A 17,122-nucleotide genomic window follows, 5' to 3' on the forward strand; every position below is an offset into this window, starting at 1 on the left:
AGTATAGTCTTTCGCTGTGCAATGATAGAACAGCTGCTCAGAGGGAAGGAAGTATCCAAGAGCTGCTTCATTGACTCACATGGGGAAAGCATCACTTGTAGGGTATCTTAACCATATGGTTACCGATCTAAGTGAGTTAGTTGTTTTTTAAAAAGCAAGCTTTTAAAAAGCACACAAACTCTCACCCTAAAAGCAATCTCCAAACTGCCATGTTTGCCAAGAAAAGGACTCCTTCCAAAACACCTTAAATCACAACCTGGCACATGCCTGGTCGTAATACGAGTAATCAAAAAAAAAAAAAATGTGGGAAAACACAGATCCTGTAAGAGAAGAAAATCAGTAACAGCCAAAAAAGCCTGAACTTTGATATAATTCAAAGTCCTTATTTGGGGAGGTAAGTAACTTTGAGTTTGGACTACTGGGACCACTTTCATCTAAACACATCAAAAGCCCAAACAAGCAGGCTATAATCTTCAGATCCTAAAGAATGCCCCAAAGATGGCAGGTCCTCCATGACGGCTGATGTTGATGGCGGCGAGGGGGTGGGGGGGAGGTGACATACCTGGACTAATGAAAGACAAGCAAGGTTTCAAGGCTTTAAGGAAAAGGCCTCACACACGTTCAAATTTAAGTTCACTTCCCCCCTCCTTTTTTTTTTTTTTAAGGAAGATGCAGAATATTTAACCAAATATTAATTCATTGGGAAGGCTTATTTATATAAATAATGGCCAAACAGAGCTCAGCTGCTTCTTTTTTTTTTTTTTTAAAGATTTTATTTATTTATTCCACAGAGATAGAGACAGCCAGCGAGAGAGGGAACACAAGCAGGGGGAGTGGGAGAGGAAGAAGCAGGCTCATAGCGGAGGAGCCTGATGTGGGGCTCGATCCCATAACGCTGGGATCACGCCCTGAGCCGAAGGCAGACGCCTAACCGCTGTGTCACCCAGGCGCCCCTCAGCTGCTTCTTTTGAGACACTTGAACACTTGAACCCAGAGGTCTACTTAATCCTAAACACCCATATACTCCCTAGATTTCTTTTTTTCAATTACTACTCTTAATTCTAAAACTCCCTTAAGAGGGAGATTTAATCCTCCCTACGAAAACACACAAGTTTCCAAGCAGCCTGTCACCAAAACCCAAGAATGTTTAGAGAAGAGAAAGGTTAAAATACTCTGCCAGATTAATGTAACTGGTGTTTAGCAAGTGAGTGCGTTAGAAACGAATATTCTATCGGTCCTTTCAGATTGCCCTCTGCAATCTTCTCTGCCTACCTGCCCTTTAGTGACTGGAAATAAATTCTTTCGAGGCCGAGCCAGCGTGAGGCATTTCTCCCTCCGGCAATGACGGTTTGGATGAAGGTGTCTAAGTTCATTGGGAAATCAACCACCTACAGTTTACTTACTGAATTCGTCCAAAGGTCCCAGGCCCTGGTCTTCACCCTCCCGACCCACTCGTCCACTCTCGAGATCAGGGGCCCTGTGTCTGAGTTCTCAGGGATCAGGCTTAGGTATGGAACAGGTGCGCCCAAGTACCTGATTACGCCATTTCATGGCCCACCAGAACTAAGGGGGAAGAAAAAACAACTTTGGAAGCCATCTAAAAGCAACACATGTGTTCACTCTGGCTAATAAATAGCTACAAATAATTTTTTTTTAATTAGCATGTTTTCCAGCTGAATGAATCCCACAGAACTTGGAAGCCAACATCAATGCGCCGCGTAGCCACTCCTGTCTGGGCAGAGGGGGCAGCTGTGGCAGCCACGCACGCAGCCCACCCCGGGCTGCAGAGGGCGGGCGGCGCGGAGAATGGCGAGCGCCGCGAGCGAGGGCTTGACTCCCGCAGCTCCTGCTCCGACACCCGAAGCGGGGCCGGGAGGGGGAAGGGAGCGAACCGGAGGGGCCGGAGAGCCCGCGGCAGCCGAGGCGGGGGGGGGGGGGGGGCGTCTCCCTGACAACCGCGCCGGGGCGCAGCCCAGCCTCAGGCCCGGGGGAAGGGAGGGCAGCCAGGGGACCCCCCGCGCAGGGCCGGCGACGGCCGGGGGCACCTCCGCGCTCAGCAGCCGCGCTCCCGCCTCGGGGGTCCTGTCCGGCCGCGGCCCGCGCCTACCGTGTATCCCCGCTCCAGGTCGCTCTCCTCGTAGCGAAAGGACGGGATGTAGACCTCCATGGCCGCGCCAGCCGGCCGGTGGAGGGCGAGCGGGGGGCGGGCTCGCGGCCGCAGCTCCGCCCCCGGCCGAGCGCCCCGCCTCCCTGCCCTGCGCCCCCAGGACCCAGACGCAGCGCCGCCCGGCCCCGAGCCGCCAGCGCCTCCGCCGAGCGCAGCGCTCCCGGGGGGCTCGGGGCGGGGGCTGGTGGCCCGGCGGCGGAGGGCGCGGGGCTCCGGGCACCTGGGTCCGGGCCCACGGGGCGGCGGAGCGGAGCTGGGCCCGGAGGAGGCGGGGCCTGAAAACCTGTGAGTCTGCAGAAAAGGGGTGTGCGCGCCTCCGCGCCAGGCGCCGGGGACCGGGCCGCACCCGGACGCTCCCTGCCCTTCGGGCGCCGCCGGGCGCTGCGTTTGCTTTTCGCCAGACACTACCCTGAGCGATTGCAGGACGGCGGGGAGCCGAAAAGCGTGGAACTCCTTGATTCTGTTCCCATGTTTGGATTTTCGTCTTAACTCTCGGCTGGCATTAACAGCAGTGAACCCTCCAACTTTTACCAAGACTTTTCTCTTTTCCTTTGAGTCCAAGGTCAGCGTCTCATTGTCAGTTAGGCGACAAAGCTGGGAATGGTAATATAATACAGAACCCGAATGTCTGCGGGTCACGGAGACACACTGGTTTCTTGCTCCAGTTTTAAAATGCTGCCTCTAAGCCGTTTGCGTTTTAACTGTAAGAGAAAACATAAGACACACACACACACACACACACACACACCCTAAAAAGAAAGAAAGAAGGAGAAGAAAGGTGAGGACCAGAATCTGCCTGTCGGGCCAAGACCAAATAACCTGAAAGTACCTACAAGATGAAGTGTTCCACTTGAGGCAACTTGATTATCAGGTTACCTTGGTAAACTCAGTTTCTTCCTTAGATCAGAGCATGGAGCAGAATAGAAACTTGGAGGTGACTTGTGGGTCACTGAAAAGTGGCCTCCGGCAGTGTGCTTTGGGGCTGCGGACGCACCCCTGCTTCTAACTCGGTGTGCTCTTGAGGCCGGTGCAACTTGTGAGCTCTGACGTCGATGCTGAGCCCCTAAGTCCTGGAGAAGAGGAGGAATCAGGCCCTTTGCTTTAAGCACTTGCCTGGTGGGGACCTGCACAGCCTTCTACCTTAGCCTGGTCTGAAGACCCGTCCTCCTCGCCCACACACTTGCAGCTCCAGGATCTGTCACTCAGAACTCAGAGACTCAGCAGAGAGCTGTGCCCTGTGACCAGACCACCCTTCCTCTGTTCTTGTGCGGACCGGGCACCATCTCACGTTAGGAAACAGCTCTATGACACCATGCTGAGTTCAGAGCCTGGCTTGTGGTTCTCTTAAGCCTCCGGTGACTGTCACAGTGTATTGTGTGATTTATTTATCTGCCTCACCCAGCAGGTTTTGGGGCGTGTGGCTTAAAAATTTTTTTTTTATTATCCCCTGCTTGGCCTATTGCCTGGCACATTGTTCTTGAAAGCTTGATATAAGCATGAAAGTATCCAGTCTTTACAGAAAGAGTAGAATGCACCAGGTACCAGAGCAGATACTGTTACACACCGTGTCTCAATATTAAGCTTTCTAATAACCCCAGGAGGAAGTGTTAGGTACAGTAGGACTTCAAAGGACTAAGGAATGTTTCTGTATATTTTTTTAAAAATAATAATGGTGAGCTCCTGGCTGGCTCAGTCAGAAGAGAATACGGCTCTTGATCTCAGTGTCATCAGTTTGATCCTCACACGGGGTGTAGAGGTTACTAAAAAAAAAAAAAATTAATAAAAAAAATTGTGAGTCTTTAAGTTTAAAAAATAAATAAAATAAAATAAAATAATAATGGCTGCTGATGGCAGAAGACCAAAACAATTTCCAGACTGGTTGAAACAACTTGTTAAAGTCTCAGTGGGTAGGAGTGCCCGGCTGGCTCAGTCGGTAGAGCATGTGACTCTTGACCTCGGGGTTTGAGCCCCACGTTGGGTGCAGAGATTACTTAAAAATACAATCTTAAAAAAAAAGTCTCAGTGGGTAATATAACCCAAGACTATGTAATCATTAAGTTCTCTCGCTAGAGATTGCTGATTGAGCTTTGATTTTTATTTTACTTTTTTAAAGATTTTAGTTATTTATGAGAGTGTGCTCATGAGAGAGAGAGAGAAAGAGAGCGAGCCAGGGCAGGGGGAAAGGGAGAAGCAGACTCCCTGATGAGCAGAGAATCATGACCTAGGCTGAAGGCAGACGGTTAACTGACTGAGCCACCCAGGTGCCCTCTGATCGAGTTTTTAAAATGCTTTCTATATCTTCCTTTCCCCAAAACCTGCTAGTAGCCTGGTATGTACCTTTTTGTCTGGCATGGCTCACCTATTTACCTGTTGAACTTAAAAGGCAGAAATGTGTGGATCCATGAAGGTCTGACAGATGGGCCAAGTGAAAACTATTTGTTGGATTCTACTAATTTTTGGATTCTACTAATATTAGTATTAATTACATTATCATATATGATATATAACATATAACTATATTAAATTTGGAATAATATAATTATATAATATAATTAAATGCATTAATATGAATAGTAATAACAACAGTATTTGTTGTAGTCTACTAATAGCGGTATATAACTTACTTTGCCTTGCTAAAAATCCACGTAAGCTCTCAATATGTGGGTGTGTTCTGGAGGGTCAGTCGTAAGTGGGATTGTTATTATTTCAATGATGATAGAGGTGTAATTCAGGCTCAGAGGAAATAAATAACTATGAAATTACTAGCTAATAGTTAGAAGGGCTAAATTTCTAACCAAGTTCTGTAAGTAACCCCTAAGAAGGGGAGCAAAGAATAGTGCTACAGAGAACATGGCAAATGTATTATCCTGTTGTTCCTATATAACTTTTAGACTGAATCTACAATCTGAGACAAGCCAGCTAGATTTCTTCTCAGAACATTAATAAAAATACATGAATACATATGTAAGACATTGAACAGTTAGTTCATAGGGAAGCAAAAAATTTACATAAGCAAAATAATAAAATTCTGCTAGAATCTGGGTATAAAATCCTTATACTAAAAATGCCACATTTACCTAATATTGGATAGAAATATATTTCAGCAAATTTAATGATAAACGGCTTTACATACCAACTTATATTGGTTTCTACCCCAATATCAAAAGTTGCATTCTATCCGACTGAGCCAGCCAGGCACCCTTATATTAGAAATTTAGACCCAAATCTGTCAGGAATGTATTACATATTCAACATTCAATCATAAGACTAATACGTCATGGCCAAATAAGATTTATCCCAGGAACATAAAGATGGTTAAATGTTAGGAAGTCTGTTCATGTATTTCTCAACATTGTCCTATTAGAAAAGAAAAATAAATAAATGAATATCTTAATGAATCCTAAAAAACCATTAGTAAATCAGTGTACCTCTTCATAGTAATTCTTAGCAGGCTAGGAATAGCAAGAATCATTTTTAAGGTAATAAAGGTTAGCTACCATAATCCCACAGCAAATATCCTACTCAGCAGCTAATATGAGGAAGCATTGTAACAGTGCCAATAAATCTATCACAACGATTCTTTTTTTATAAAGATTTTATTTATTTATTTATTAGAGGAGAGAGAAAGAGTATGTGTGCAAGAGCAGCAGGGAGGGGCAGAAGGAGAGAGAGAGAATCTCAAGCAGACTCCACACTGAGCCAGACCTGGGGCTGGATCTCACAACCCTGAGATCATGACCTGGGCCAAAATCCAAAGTCCAATGTTTAACCCACTGAGCCACCCAGGAGCCCCTAAATCACAACTATTCTTTCACATTTTGCTGAAGGCCCTCGCCTCTGAAATAGGACAAGTAAAAGAACTAAGAGGTACAGATATTGGTAGGAAGACAGAAAACTAAGGCTGTTTGTAGATGAAATGATCCACATAGAACAGAGTCAACTATAAATGATTAGAATTAATAAAAGTTTTGTAAGGTGCCATATAGTAAATCAATATATACTACTCAATAGATTTCCTATAAAATAGCTTTCGTACACACCAACATTAATCAGTTAAAAAATAACAGGGACAACCAAAAGATTTCATTAATTTAAAACTGATAATGTCTAAGGATAAACTTTACAACAAATGTTCAAGACCTTTTGAAGAAACCTAAAAAACTTTATTAAAGGACGTAAAAGATCTGAAAATAGTTATGTCATATTCCCAAATGGAAAGAATCAATATTTTAAAGATACAAGTTTTCACCAATATGATTTATTAAGTTAATACAATCAAAACCCCAAAAGCTAAGAAAAGTGACAATCGGGTTCTAAAATTCATTTGAAGAATGAAGAGTCAGGGCAAGTTTGAACAAGAAGAAAAATGAACAAGGGGATAAGTTAATTTACATGACATCAAAACACATAAAGTCATAGTACAGATCTTCCTTGGCTTACGATGGGGTTATGTCCCGATAACTCCATTGTAAGTTGAAGATAGCATTAAGTAAAAAATGCATGTAAATCACCTAACCTACCGAACATTGAACATCGTAGCTTAGCCTAGCCAACCTCAGACACTCTCAGAACACTTCTATTAGTCTCCATTTGGGAAAAATCATTAACGCAAAGCCTATTTCATAATCGAGTGTTGAGTAGCTCATGTCATTTACTGAATACTGAATGTAAAAAAATAAAAAGATTGCTGTAAGTCTATCAGTTGTTTACCCTTGTGATTGCCTGCAGCTGCCCAGCCTCACCCGGGAGTACGGACTGCACATCACTAGCCTGAGAGAAGACGCAAATTCAAAATGTGAAGAATAGTTTCTACTGAATGGTATCACTTGTGCACCATCATAAGGTCAAAAAATCTTGAGTTAAACCATCGTTAAGTCAGGGACAGTCTGTAATGAAACCAGTGTGCTCCTGGAACAGAATGAGACAAATGATCAAGGGAACCAAGTAGTCCAGAAACATTAACCCTGAATATGTGGCAAATTAGTATGTCACAGTCTTATTTCAAACTCATGGGAGTAAAAAAAAGAAAAAAAAGTATTCAATATACAGGGTTTACATAGTTTTCATAAATGTTTAAATTGTAAAATTTTATTATATGTTAAAAATAAATGGTGTTTAAATAAAAGTTATAATATATAGTTTATGGATAACTCACTATCCATTTGAAAGAAAAATAAAATAGGTTTAAAGATGAATTCCATATACAGTAAAAATCTCTATGAAAAACCAAAGCTATAAAACCTTAATGTGGACAAAGTCTTATTACAATATACAAAATGTCAAAGGCATTAATGGAAAGATATTTTAGACTATATAAGGATATAAAATATCACTCGACCCTTGGATAAAAGTGGGGTTAGGGGCACTGACCCCCCCCTTGCAGTTGAAAATCCAGGTATATAACTTTTGACTCCCCCAAAACTTAACTACTAATAGTTTACTATTGACCAGAAGCCTTACCCAGAACACAAACCTTCAATTAACACATAATTTGTATGTTAGATGTATTATGTACTGTATTCCTACAATAAAGTAAGCTACAGAAAAGAAAATGTTAAGATCATAAAAGAAAATACACATACAGTACTATACTGTATTTATCAAAAAGAAAAAAAAAATCCACATATAAGTGGACCTGAACAGTTCAAACCCACGTTGTTCGAAGGTCAAGTGCAATGTAAACCAAAGATCACAGTTTAAAAAAACATTTAATAAAATGAGAAAAATATTTCAACATGTATAACAAAGGATTAACATGTATTTTATATGTAAATAATACATAATTTTTTAGATGGCAGAATAGGAAATGGACAGTTTGAGTAGGCATTTCCCAAAGAATGCAAATGGACCCTAACCTCTGCATTATTTATGAACACATAACAAATTACATCCACATTTAGCTGCTTAAAGCGATAAATATGTATTCTCTCCCCTAATTTCTGTGGGTCAGGAATCTGGGAGCAGCTTGGGCTGCCGTCCAAATGTCCACTAAGGCTCAGTCATCTCCAGACTCTACCTACTGGGCCACGAGTGGGTTCACTCACATGCCTGGCAAGTTAATGTTGGTCATCGGTAGGAGACCTCTATTCCTGGCCACTTGGACCTCTCCATCAGTCCCTCCAAATGTCCTGAAGACACGGACGCTGGTTTCCCCCAAGGCAAGAAATTGGCAAGAGCTCAGGGCAGGGGCCACCATGACTTTCTATCGCTTACCCTCAGAAGTCTTACTCCACCGTTTCTGCACTATGCTACTGGTGACACAGGCTGGCTTTATTCCATGTGAGAGGAGACTATGCAATGGCTTAAATCTCAGGAGGCAGGAATTAAACGAAGCCATCGTGGAGGCTAGCCACCACGTAGCTGAGAAGAGATGCTCAAATCCAGTGGCAATCAAGGCAATGCAAATTAAATAATGAGATGTCGCTTTGCAACTTTTAGATTGGCAAAAATTTCAAAGGTTATTCCGGGTGGCAAGGTTGTGGGGAAGTAAGTACTGCTGGTAAGACCATAAGCTGGGACAGTCTCTGAAAGACAAGCTGACAGTAGCTATTACAGTTCTAAAGGCACATAATCAGTCTAGAAATTTCACTTCTGGGTTAACTAACTAGAGTTTAAACAAAAACTTTTAAAAAAAGAATTAAAAAAAAACAAAATGAAGCATTATTTTAGTATTTATTTAAAGATTTTATTTATTTATATTTAGAGACAGAGAGCGCACACAAGCCAGGGGTGGGGCAGACAGGCGGAGAGGGAAAGGAAAGCATCTCGAGCAGACTCCCACTGAGTGAGGAGCCTGACGAAGGGCTCGAGCTCACGACCTTGAGATCATGACCTGAGCTGAAACCAAGAGTTGGACGCTTAACTGACTAAGCCACCCAGGCACTCTGCATTGTTTTAGCACTTAACAAAAGAAAGAAAGAAGGGGGGGAGAAAGGAAGGAAGGAAGGAAGGAAGGAAGGAAGGAAGGAAGGAAGGAAGGAAGGAAGGAAAAGAAAAGAAAAAAGAAATTTCACTTCTGAAAGTAGTTCTCCATGTGCAGGGCAGGAAAGGTATGCACAAGAACACTGAGTTGTTATTGATGGCAAAAACGTAGAAACAAATTCTATCATATTATAGATTAAAACATATGTTAGTGTATCTACACTATGAATACAACGTTGTAACCTGTTAAAAACCCCATATAGAGAGTTCTGAGTTAGGATAGCAAACTAAAGATCCATAACTAATTTCACTTCCTCCTCCAGATCCAATAAAAGACAAGAAACTTTTCCTTTTTTTAAACCCATAAAAATAGGGAAAACAGGAAGAGAGGGAATGGCAACAAGATTTTTGTAAGCTAGAAAGCAGATGGATTAGAAGTAACTGTTTTAGCAAACAAGCAAAAGCCAAATTTAAATGGGAAAGCTGAAAAGCAACCTCATTTACACAGCACAAGTCAAAAGGCGCCACAACAGTGAACAGGGACCAGCAGGTACCAAGATCCGTGAAGCCCCTCCCTACCTCCACACTGTTGTGGATGCTATGTCCTCAGAGAGGGTAAGAGTCTTCACATTGGATAGCCTGGCTGAGGGCATGAGAACTTTTACCAAAAAATAGCTAGGGTCTGGGGCTTGTTGACGATATACATATCGAATGATGAATGTTGAACACTTACAGGGGCCTGCAGCTATACCTTCACCTTCCAGGCAGGAAACAGGGAAAGTATTCTCTGGGAAATCTGAGCAGCGCAAGAGGAAAAATCTGGAGACATCCACTTTAGAAGTTCCCTACCAACAGCCCAATGATATCACTCTTCAGTGACACTCAAATTTCACAGGTCCCATGACTGTGCTCAGAGCATCTAATCAGCTTTCAGTTCCCACTGCTGAACAGGAAGAGATATCCAAAAATTAACAGATGTCTGAGGAAACCATCAAATGTGGAAGAGAGACCAAAATAGGAAAATAATTGTGAGGAAACAGAAACAGGTAAGAAAATAACTTTAAAAGTAAACTGTCACTAGTATCCTCAGAGTGATACAGGAGTTAAAAATAGGAATGGTCAGAAAACAAAAAAGTACAATCAGAGAGTAGGAACAAAATGACAGGGACAGAACATAAGAAAAACAATGGCCCTGGTCCAGGACATCCAATATCCACATGATGGGTCTTCCAGAAGGAGAAGATGAATACAGAAGGGAAGACATCATGAGTGAAACAGCTCAAGTAAATTTCCAGAACTGAATGTCATGTTTCCAGATTGAAAGCACCCACACTGGATGAAAACAGACATACACAACAGCAAATCTCTATAAGATTTCAGAACACTGGGGATAAAAGAAGATCTTACAGACTCCAGAGGGGTGGGCAGGGTGGGGGTGGGAAACAGCTTATACACAAAAGATCAGAAAACAGAATGGCTCTGGAATTCTCAACAGCAACACTGGAAGCTAGAAGACAATGAGGCAATGTCTTCAAAATTTTAGAGAAAATGATTTTCAACATATACTCAGTTAAATTACTGATTAAAAATTAAGGTAAAATAAAGTCTCAAAAGTACAGCTTCTACCCACCCATTTTCAGGATACTCTGCATATCCACCAAAACGAGGGCTAAATTAAGAAAGATGAAGGCATGGGCTATCAAGAACAGGAGGTATAACCTAGGGAAAAGCAAAGGGAATCTTCAGAATTACCACTGCGGTCCAGGTATAATAAGAAGGTCCAGACTAGAGCAACCTCACTCCAGCAAGAGACATTTTGAGACTTCACAATGCTTTCTGCCGCATCTTCTTTCCAACCTACAAAAGTACTGCAGAATATATACTACACCAACACAGGAGAGTAAGTGAAGAAAGAGGAAGGCATGAGATCCAGGACGTAGGGAATAAACCCCAGGAGAAAGCTAAAGGCACTTCCAAAGTCAAAAGCAAGGGACATCCAAGAAGACAACACGTCCAGAGAAAATAGAAGTCCCCAGGAGACTTTGCTTTCGGAAAACAATCAGGCTAGATTACCTGATGTGAGTGGTCTTGTGGGAAAACAGACTAAGAGACTATGTGAAGACATGGGAAAACATAGCAATATATTTTAAAAAATGCACCTACCAAATGAAAAAAGTCAAGGCATGCTTTACCGCGAAAAAAGTAGGAAGTCACTGAAAACAAGGTTAGTCTGAGAAGCTGTCACAACCAAGCGGAGCAGAAGGAGATAAGACGACTAACTGTAATGTGGGGTCCTGCATGGTATCTTGGCACAGGAGGACAGTAAGGCAAAAGCTAAGAAATGTGAATAAACCATAGACTCTAGGTAATAACAATGTAATTGATATATTAATGATAACAAACGTACTATACTAATGGAAGATGTTAATAATGAGTGAAAGGAAATGTAGAGTAGAGGCGAATTCTATATATACTATCTTCACAAGATTCTGTAAGTCTAATACTGTTTCAAAAAATAAAGTTTAGGGATGTGGGAGGGGGATGGGGCCACTGGGGGATGGGTATTAAGAAGGGCACTTGGTGTAATGAGCACTGGGTGTTACATGCAACTGACGAATCCCTAAATTCTACCTTGAAATTAATACATTATATTTTAACTAACTTGAATTTAAATAAACAAAAAAACAACAAAGAACCAAAAAAAAAAGCTTTATTTTTTAAAAATGAAAGAAAATCATGATTAAATAGACTACAACTTTCTGTAATGAACAGTATTCGTATGGGCACAATATTGCAAGTGGTAAATACTGATTTAACTGGAAATTGTTCATCTAACTACACTTGAAGGGGGGACATGAGGGTGTGAGGCAGACAGATGGCACAAGAAGGGAACTAAACGTCCATTTGCCATAAAAAAGATAAGTAAATGAGGTCTAAAATTGACAACTCAAAAAATAGCAGGACATGCACTTTTAGAAATAAACGGTAGAAGAGCTAAAAATAGAGCTTATCTTTTCAGGAAAGGGACTGGGAAACTGGGGCCATGTGGGGCAAAGAACCACTCCATTTTGTCACTTGGCCTTTCCGATGCTAGTTTTTTTTTCCCCCATTCATGGAGATATATATATATATATATATATATATATATATATATATATATATATATATATATATATATATATATATTTGGTTTTATACATATTCTTTGAAGATTCTTTTTTAAGTAATCTCTACACCCAACATGAGGCTCAAACTCACAACCCTGAGATCAAGAGTCACATGCTCTATCAACTGAGCCAGCCAGGCACCCCACAAAGCTAGTTTAGTTTTCGAACTGTGTGCATGTATTAACTGGATGAGATAAACATGAACTTAAATATCAGAAGACTGAAGTCGATTTTTATCTACTGAGATACAAGAGCTTTCAACAGATTGGCAAATCAAAAAGTAAATTTGAGGAATACACAGAAATATCCCTAATCACACTACTAGGTATGTCTATTTGCCATATTCGAAGTATTTTTTAAAAAATGCCAACAGGGGGCACCTGGGTGGCTCAGTGGGTTAAGTGTCTGCCTTTGGCTCAGGTCATGATCCCTGGGTCCTGGGATCCAGCCCCACATCAAGCTCTCTGCTCAGCGGGGAGTCTGCTTATCCCTCTCCCTCTGCCCCTCACCCTTGCTTGAGCTCTTAAATAAATAAAATCTTTTAAAAAAATTAAAAGTGCCAAAACACTAACAATTTATGTCATTTTTGAAACTTAGGTTTTCTCCTTTGACTACTCTCTCCTTTCACCTTATCACTGCATTTACATATCTCAATTTGTGCCTCTTTAGTCTTTTTAAATTTATATTTTGAAATCCCTTTCCCCTTGACCTTCTCTCATACCCATCAATAATCCCTAGCTCTCAATGAATCCAACCATGTGTGTGAGGTCCTGCTTTCTCATGGCTGAAGAAATGGATAGTTTGGTTGGCTTCCCTGTAAATTCATGATCTCCAGACTCATTTGAGTCATTACCCCTCTTACTCACCTGTTTTCTAAATTTACAGGTACCATTTCCTTGACCTGCAATCTTTGACTCTCGTGTTGGTATCACTCCGACGGCTTCATTTCCCACTTCACCAAGAAAAGAGCTTTCAGTCTTTACTTCCAAATACAGGCAAACTTCCCTTTCTTTTCGTTCAGAAGTATCTCTACTTCTGCGACTCTTTCCATCTACCGGACTTCTCAACTACCATTTTCACCTTACGTATTAGTTTTAACCAGGACTTGTCCTCAGCAACCTGATCTCATCTTACTTGTTCCCTGAAGCTGCTTTCATGAACAATCACGGTTTGAAGGGATGGAGCATGTCCACTTTCTACTTAATACGATATCTAGTTCTGACTTCGGTTTTCGTATTTTCATGTTGGATATCCAAAAGTATCTCAAAGACAACACGCCCCAAAGAATTTCATCTTTCCCCAAACCTACATCTCCTCTAAGATCTCAGTTAAGCAAAGCAGCAGAATCCGAAGTCAAAGCTCAAACTTTGGGCATCATCGTAGGCAACCTTCTTGTATTTTCCTCTCAATCCAGTGCTTCAGGGCTGACACAAAGTAGAAACTGAACAAATACGTACTGAATGAAACTGACCCACTTTTATTTCCACTTGCTTGAACTATTTCTTTTCCTGCTTCCACGGAGTGCTCAGACCCTCTCCATCACCTGGCTGGCTGACTGCTTCTCTATCAACCACTATCACATTTTTATTCTCCGTATTTTTTCTTCATTGTTGACTACTTCCTTTAGTCTACGACATACTCAAAGTTCTTACAAAATTCTCCACAAAGTTCTTGTGGGTGGAAATAAACTTCTTTCCCTAAGCAAGTCCCACATTCCTGTCACCCTTCTCTCCTTTGTCCTTAGGCTTCTTTAAAGGTCTCCAGCTCATTTCTTGACAAGACCCATTCGTAGTGGGGAAAGTTCTGAACTTCTGTTGACTGAACACAAACTGAGTTTAACCAGAAGCATTCCTCCCCCGCCCCCCACTTCTGACCCTCAGCCCAGGGCTCCAGAAGCAGATCTCAAGGGTGATGTTCTGAGAGGAAACCCTTCTGGTAAGCCCATTTACCTAGTAAGTTGGTCAAGTACACACCATCTTACTAAAGAAGCCCCAAATACTGGACAGAGAACCAAAATGCAGGTATTTCATTGAGATGGAGATAATTATTCAGTAAACACTTATTGGATACATAATAGCTAATATTTATTAAGCACTTGCTACTGCTCAGAAATTCACATCAATTATCTTAATCCCCTTACGGAGCATGTGAACAAGTTCTATTAGTACTCTCCACTTTACAGATATGGCAACTGAGTTTTATAGAAAAATAACGAGCTCGGAGTCAATGACGAACATTCTTGGGCCAGGCTTTCAACTGGTGGGCTAGGTCAGAACTACACAGATCTCATGGCTATACCGTACTAGGTTCTACCAGAACTAACAAGGGCATACAGACTAGTCAAAACAGTTAGGTCAGACAACTACCGGCTATAATGCAACACAGCCACCAGTTAGTACAGTCTGAAAGGCACAAGGTGTTTAACTAGAGTCCTTCTATAGTTAGGAGTCTAAAAAGGATATATGGAAGATGTGGGCTTTATAAATTTGGCCTTAAAGTCTAAAGAATGGATAGGACTTAAACGATTGCTGGTAAAGGGGAAAAGGTGAACTCAGACAAGGTACCATCAACAACAGCACCGACCCAGGGAAGTTTAGAGCATGCTTACAAGACAGGCGCATCTGTGATTCAAGCAAAGATAAAGGGTAAGACAAGGACAGGAAGTAGTTTGAGACCAGATTTTGTATCACTTGGAACTTTATCTGTAGTCTGTAGGGAGGTCTATTGAGGATTTCTGTGTATGGTACCATGGTGAGAATTCTTTAGAACAGTAATTTTAGCAGCAGATTGCAGAACTGACAGGATAGGGGGAGTGAAAGAACGCACATTTCATAGGAGACTTAAGACAGTTCTGGTACATGGTCACAAGATCCAGACCCTGGGAGAGAAACAATAGGAATGAGAAGGCAATACATTTCAGAAACAGAATCAACTCATGTTGGTTTTGGTGAAATAATGGTACCTAAGCTATGTAAATGACAGCATAAAAAGTTCGTTTTGAGCCTCACCTACAAGAGGCTGGGAAACATTTTTAACTGAAATTTAGAAACGAAGTTGAAAAGCCTACTGTGATACATGCATACAAATATTTATGTACACATACAAATCCACACACATGTATATAGTGATAACATCTGAAATAAATATCTAGAAAACATAAACTAAAATCGAGAGATAACTCGAGACTTGACTATGGAAGCAATAAGGCAATTTATTGTTTAGTTTTGTTAGACTTTGTCTGATTTTAGTTTTTATTAAACAGTTACATAGGGGTGTGTGTGTGTGTGTATAAATTTAAAATAGAACCTTCTTTTTCTCAAAGTACTCCCTTAAAGCAGTTTATCCCATTAACTGGCCTTAGTAAAAAAAAAAATAATAATAATTTTCTGTGTATTAACAAGTGGGCAGCTTCACCTTAATTAGCTTTAATTACGAAGTTTCCATTTGACCCAGCTAACTAAAAAAAAAATACTTGGAATCATTCAATCCTTAAAGAATTTTTCAAAAAGTATGTGACAAGAGAAAGGAAGATGAGCATTTCTAATTTCTTCACATACGTTAAAAAATTAGACAGCAAGCCACAACTTTCCTGTTTTGTACAATCTTCTACTCTTAGCCACTTCTGAATTGAGTTTTAAAATATGAATTATCTGTATCCCAAAGGACGTCCCAGAATTATATATGCTAATGATTAGAACAGCTTGAAAAACTTATCCCATTTTCAAGGAAGAATGTTCACAGGTGGTTAACAGGGAAAACAGGAAAAATCAGTTCAATCATAATGATTTAAGCTCTGGATCTGCTCATCAGTCAGAGGAAGTTGTACTACAGTCTTTAAGTGGCTTCTGGCAACACAGTGCTACAACTTATTCAGATTGGATACCAAGTATCCTTATCTGCAAAGAACTAAGCTACAAAGTCTTGCCCCTAGATCCTACCTGCCTTTGAGAGCAACAGCTATTAGCCCCTTTTCACTTCAAATTCTTTACTGGATGTGAGATGGAAAATAACCCAGCCGTTGGGACTTAGCCTCCATCTCCACGGGCTTTGTTCAAACCTGCGCTGTCCAGTATTCTAGCCACTAGCCACATGTGACAACTAATCACTTAAAATGTGGACAGTGTGCATAGAGGTAATGAAAGTGTAAAATACACAATGGGTATCAAAGATTTAACATGAAAAACAGAAGATAAACTATCACAATAATCCTTGATATCCCAGATTATATGTTAAAATATTATTTTGGAGCTACTGGGTTTAAATATTTAAATTAACTTTATGTTTCTTTTATTCATTACAATTTAGCTATGGAAAACTTACAATTACTTATGTAGCTCACACTGCATTTTTCTTGGTCTGAACTCTTTAAGGGCCTCATCCACAGATTACTGTGACCTCTCATCATAGCCCTGACTGTAAAAAAAAACAGAGTAGTCAGCACATATTCACATCACTCTCATAATTTCCCTCTTCTTGCTAATTCTGTCTTGCCAACCATTTACCTTCGTTATTACTTGAAAACATATCCTTCACTGTGAGGATTAACAGTGATTCTTACCAGATTCTGCATTTTGGAAAAGGAAGGGGATGGTACTTCTTTTCAAAGTCTTTTTTCAATACTTTGAAACAGACACTGTCACATGGTGAAATACACTTGCAGACTAATGAATAGGACATGAAAATGCCTGCACAGTTTCCAAGCCAATGAATGGACTTTCCACATGTGTTCTCCTTCTTCCTCACTACCTTTAAAACAAGATGACTTCTCTGCTCAGCCTTTCGGTAGTTCCTATTACTGAATTTCTGCCGTCCATCCTTGACTTTTGTGAATCACGTGACTACCCAAGCAGGGAGCCACAACAAGAAA

General features: G+C 41.0%; 1 protein-coding gene across 3 annotated transcripts in view; it reads right to left on the minus strand.

Moving 5' to 3' along the window:
* SNX24 (sorting nexin 24) overlaps positions 1–2,840 on the minus strand; it is a 156,724-nt gene extending 153,884 nt beyond the window's left edge. For 2 of the 3 annotated variants that reach the window (XR_015724596.1, XM_045794848.2), the window contains exon 1: positions 2,108–2,840. Coding sequence is in view for 1 of the 3 variants with exons in the window: in XM_045794848.2 (XP_045650804.1) it covers positions 2,108–2,167 (60 nt within the window). In the remaining 2 variants the exon portion in view is untranslated. Of the gene's footprint in view, positions 1–1,272; positions 1,905–2,107 lie in introns of those variants that run through there. The other variant, XM_087862354.1, reaches the window with a different exon arrangement.
* Between the last annotated feature and the right edge of the window lie 14,282 nt (positions 2,841–17,122).

Source organism: Ursus americanus, chromosome 5 (genome assembly GCF_024610735.1).
Source record: "Ursus americanus isolate L20-20 chromosome 5, mUrsAme1.1.p, whole genome shotgun sequence".
Taxonomy (NCBI): domain Eukaryota; kingdom Metazoa; phylum Chordata; class Mammalia; order Carnivora; family Ursidae; genus Ursus; species Ursus americanus.